Genomic DNA, 4,768 nt, shown 5'->3' with positions numbered 1-4,768 from the left:
AACGGAAATCTGCCTTTCTCCCCACTACCTTCACGCAAACCCCTTCCACCACCACGAATTGCTATAATGTTCAACCGGCAAAAATCAGGATTGTATCAACTTTCTTCTTTACAACTTGTCAATTTCTTTATCATAACCCCAATCATTATTTTTTGAAAATCGTTTATCTGATAGAAAATTATGAACATTGCGTCAAATGCCAACGCGTATCGTATATTGTACCGTTGAAAACGGTTGTTACTACAGGACTTCGCTGTTCCTATACGTTTATATATCATATGTATGGAAAATTTTGACATAGAGCATATATTTACAAATTTATTCTTCTATAAAAAAAAAATTAACAATTATTTGATCGATGAGCTTTTTCGCTTATATTTAACAATCTTCTTTCGTACGAAAGTGATCACTAGGTTCTAAGAGTCTTTCGACGGTCCTGTGTTAACCGGCCGTTCTCTTTACCCCACTATTCGTAGCTTGATGCGCACAACACTGAGTTGAATTCTCTGCGCCGCGTCTCCCCATAAGAAGCACACTGTTTCCGAGCATCCCGGCTGTCCCCTCGCAGAGCGGGTCGATCGTTACGCGTAGAAGTACGGCCATTGTGTAAAAAGAAGCCACGGCGCTCGGATAGTGTACGCTGAGGACAAGACGTGTAGTTTTTTTCCAAGTTTTCCTCTTGTGATATTTAGATTGTGCCAATATAGGTGAGTAATTTGTATACATATTCGTTGATTTATGTTTCAATTGTATATTCAATTTCGGGCAAGTTTTTCGTCCTAAAAAATGGATAAAAAATCAGGTCGCGCTGGTAAACCGATGGGCAGTACTTAAGTATCTTCGTCATACATGCGTGATCTTGGAAGAGTGTGTGTGGTGTTTGGAATATCATGATGGGAATATTTCGTTCGCGATTTAGATGAACTATCTACTAATTCGAATGCAATCGCTATCATTTTTCATGTATTTTTGTACGCTTTTCGCCATTTTGCCTCGGTCAAGTGTATAAAGTCGGCCATTACGTTACGCGTGCTAGGTTGTGGTCCAGGGCCGGATGACGTATATACAAAATACTTTATGATTTTTATCATTGATTCATGAATTTTAATTACGCATCATTCCTATCGTTCTAATGATGAATAAGTCATTGTACTTAAATATATTAAGCAAATTTTCTAATCCAAACATCTCGTTCGCATCTCGTTTTCTATCGATCAGTCATTCGCAACTGACATATATTTCTTTCTTGCTGCTTTATATCAAATGATACAAATACATAATGTCATACATAAATTATGCACTGCGAATTTAAACAATGTGTGTGATTTCCGTGATGTTTGTTTTAATATAAAACAATTTTGTTGTATTATTGTGTCAAACATTTTTCCATTGACTTTTCAAATAAAAAGGAACACATCTGTCAGAACAGAATTGTAATCTGTGATATTTTTTCCTGGTAGCTTGAATATTATGTCAAACGTCTGATGCTTGTGTAAACTATTAAGTGAAAATAAAAAAAGTAAGTATTTTGTCGGTTAGCGTCCTCTGGCTGTGGTTTCCAATCACGGCAAAGATCGTGATAGGTTGTAAGAGTAGAGCGCATGCTCGTTAGTTTCGTTCGCGTTTTTTCTTCTCTTGTTCCCTCTTCCGGAGAAGCCTGCGCTCTCTGACGGCCGGCATAGAGGCAACCAAGTAGGCAGTCGGCTACGCCATTGTTGTAAAGGGCAGCGCTTGAGGCGCACGCCGAGTTCGGACGCTTACGCAGTTTATTTTCACTTATCACCCATCCCGTTGCTGTGATATTAGATTGTTTTATATTCCATATTAGGTGAGTGTTATAACAAGTAGTCAAATATTTATTTTCGATTTCGGTGAAAATCTTTAGAGAATTTCGGAAAATCTTCTTGTGGGGTGACATGGCGCGGGCGGATCCTCTCCGTACTTTTAAGAAAACATCGTTTTTGCTTAGTTACCGGTCAAAACAAATTTCCCAGTGGAGCAAGTGTTTGCGATTTTGATGTTTTCGTCCAGACGATGCTTTAACGGGAAATTCGAATAGCGGAGATCGATCTGAAATCTTGTTTCTTCTTGTGAACTTTTCCTCTATCGCCATTTTGTCCGGGCGCGACCTCGCGAGCGGCCATATTGGAAACCACATTTCCTCTCCTCTCCTCTTCTAGTTTCTGGTGGCGGTATGAGGAAAGTGTATGGTTCATTTTCGCCGGTTGGTTGTCGATTCGCGATTGAAAAATTATCTGTCGCCAATTTGTTTTTGTTTCGCACATGTTGCTCGGCGTCATCTGACGTAACATTCAATACGAGATAACAATATAAATAGATTACGCAATCGGACGTAAGCCGTGGTGAATGCACTTCCCTTTATTTTATATTAATCTTTTACGCGCAAGTATCTGTATACTTATGTTATGCATTATGTTATCCCCTCCATTGAGGGACTTACGCGTTGCGCATGTGAAGAGAGTAATCGATTTTCCATTTTATTGCGCGTTAGTGATGTAAACCCTCGGTGATGTATATAAACTGTGTTACCCTTTTTACATGAGAGATAAACTTTATCGTTGGTTCTTCAGTGGTCCTATCAAACTTTGTGTGCTTTACTGTTCCAAGTGATGTTTATATATTTATATGGTATGCAATTTTGATACGCTGTCGCATGACGAATAAAGATAGAAAAATTACAAACCAGCGCCGCTCGCAAAATATTTTGATACCAATACTAGGGCATTTATGTATTGGGGATAATACAGCATTTTTTATTTTCCAAGTTTTATTCTAACAGTATCTTCTGATATACAGTTCATTATGTTGATTATCATATCATCAGTTATTTTCATTACAACTGGCTTAATGTGGAGTTTTTTCGAAATTTGATATTATCGTTAGGGTACTGAATATCCAGCAGACGTCCCTGAATTCCAGGGGCCTCGAACTAGTGCGCAAGTTAAATGCGCAGGTCGGGCGCAGCTGCGCATGCGTAGTGCTTGCGCGTCCTTCTGCATCATCCCCACCAAATCGTCCATTACCGTTATGAGAACACGCACAAAGGAAAAGACCAGAAGACCAATTCGACCGACGCGCTTGCACCGTACGGCCATTTTGGAAGCTTTGCTGCTTCCTCGCGGAGCTTTTATCGTGGTTACACATATCAATCGGAGTAATAGATATCATTGGTCTTGCCTTTTATTTCCAAATCATCGGCCTCGATGTTCGTGTTAATTCAACACAACGTAATTAGATAGCATTAAGCACGGTCGATCATCTTGAACGATAAACGGATTTATTTGGTTCATCATTATCCCGAATATTTCCTTCCTTGTTCAGTAACGAGGGAACGAAACCAGAAAGAATGGAAGACGACCAGCAGTTCTGCCTTAGATGGAATAATCATCAGAGTACATTGATCCAGAACTTCGACACGCTTCTCGAAAGCGGGACGCTTGTCGACTGCACATTGGCAGCAGAGGGGAAATACCTGAAAGCCCATAAGGTAGTTCTGTCTGCGTGCAGTCCTTATTTTGAGGTGAGTGAATCTTGCGAATATTTTACTTTCAATATCGTTTTTATCTCATTATTATTGCCATCAGCGATTAATTTTATTATTATTATTTAAATTATTATTATTATTATTATTGTTTCTATTTTGTCAATTACATTGTATTACATCCAAACTTGTACTTGGTTAATAGGCTTGGTTGAATTGAAATTTAAAATTGTTTCATGGTCTTGAATTTTTTCCTGTTAAGAGATTGAACAGCTTATGTATTGATTCTCATATACGAAGTATAACTGTTATTTAGTTTGCTGATAAATAGAAAAGAAATTCAGATATAGAGTACCAAAGATATTGGTTATTTAAAAGTTAGGCTTTTTTGGTATTGATGTATCGTTTTCATTTATTTATCGTACTTCGATTGTAAGAAATTTTGGAATTCAAGCTAAAAGGGGGGAACCTCAAATTGAAACAAGATGGCTGCTCTTGTTGAATGTGGCCTGGGCAGAAGCCAGAGAGGCAGGGAGACTGAAAGCCCAAACCCCCTCCTGGTTCCTCCTGGTAATCAATACAGAGAAAGCAAGATGGCTGATTTCCAGGGCACTTGCCCTGGGATTTTACCCTGATGTGGGAGGAGGGGTGTATAAAGGAGCAATACATCTTTGAATTAGGAAATTGAATTCTATTATTTAGTATTATTTGACTTTTTCTACATTAATTTCGACTGTTAATTTGCTAATGTGACATCTACTTGTTTATTATTATTATTATCTATTAATATTTAAGTCTAAAGTATTTGATAAAATTTGTGCAATTCGGAGGTTTAATGGAAATATTTCCATTATAGGGGCTCCTCAGTGAACATTATGACAAGCATCCTGTCTTTATACTCAAAGATGTTAAGTTTAAAGAATTAAAAGCAATGATGGACTATATGTACAGGGGAGAAGTAAATATCTCCCAAGACCAATTGGCAGCACTCCTTAAAGCTGCTGAGTCTTTGCAAATTAAAGGTCTATCGGAAAGTAAAACAAGTGGTAGCAGTAAGACGGATTCTAGGCAACAAAAGGTCGTTCCGCAAACATCACAGCCCGACATTCCAATTTCGTCTTCCGGTCTTACGATAGAAAAGAACAAAGTTCCTAGGCAGGGTGTGTCGCAAGGTCCCCTGGGGGATTTACCTGAAGACTCTGCCAGTCCTCAAATACCGAAGGGTTTGTCCTCTAGGTAAGAACGTTGGGATTTTTCATTCGTCAT

At 38.5% G+C, this 4,768-nt stretch overlaps 1 protein-coding gene across 24 annotated transcripts in view; it reads left to right on the top strand.

Annotated features, from left to right (window-relative positions):
• The first annotated feature begins 545 nt into the window (after nt 1-545).
• Nucleotides 546-4,768, top strand: part of LOC139987399 (uncharacterized) — an 89,242-nt gene continuing 85,019 nt past the window's right edge. For 22 of the 24 annotated variants that reach the window (XM_072003614.1, XM_072003600.1, XM_072003604.1 and 19 more), the window contains exons 1-2: nt 3,343-3,541; nt 4,359-4,738. In XM_072003614.1, coding sequence (XP_071859715.1) covers nt 3,368-3,541; nt 4,359-4,738 — 554 coding nt within the window. In that variant the 5' untranslated portion in view covers nt 3,343-3,367. Of the gene's footprint in view, nt 708-1,667; nt 1,829-3,342; nt 3,542-4,358; nt 4,739-4,768 lie in introns of those variants that run through there. The other 2 variants (XM_072003602.1, XM_072003601.1) reach the window with 2 other exon arrangements.

This window comes from Bombus fervidus, chromosome 5 (genome assembly GCF_041682495.2).
Source record: "Bombus fervidus isolate BK054 chromosome 5, iyBomFerv1, whole genome shotgun sequence".
Lineage (NCBI taxonomy): Eukaryota > Metazoa > Arthropoda > Insecta > Hymenoptera > Apidae > Bombus > Bombus fervidus.
The sequence above is the reverse complement of the archived record's forward strand: the minus strand, read 5'-3'. Positions and strand labels throughout refer to the sequence as shown.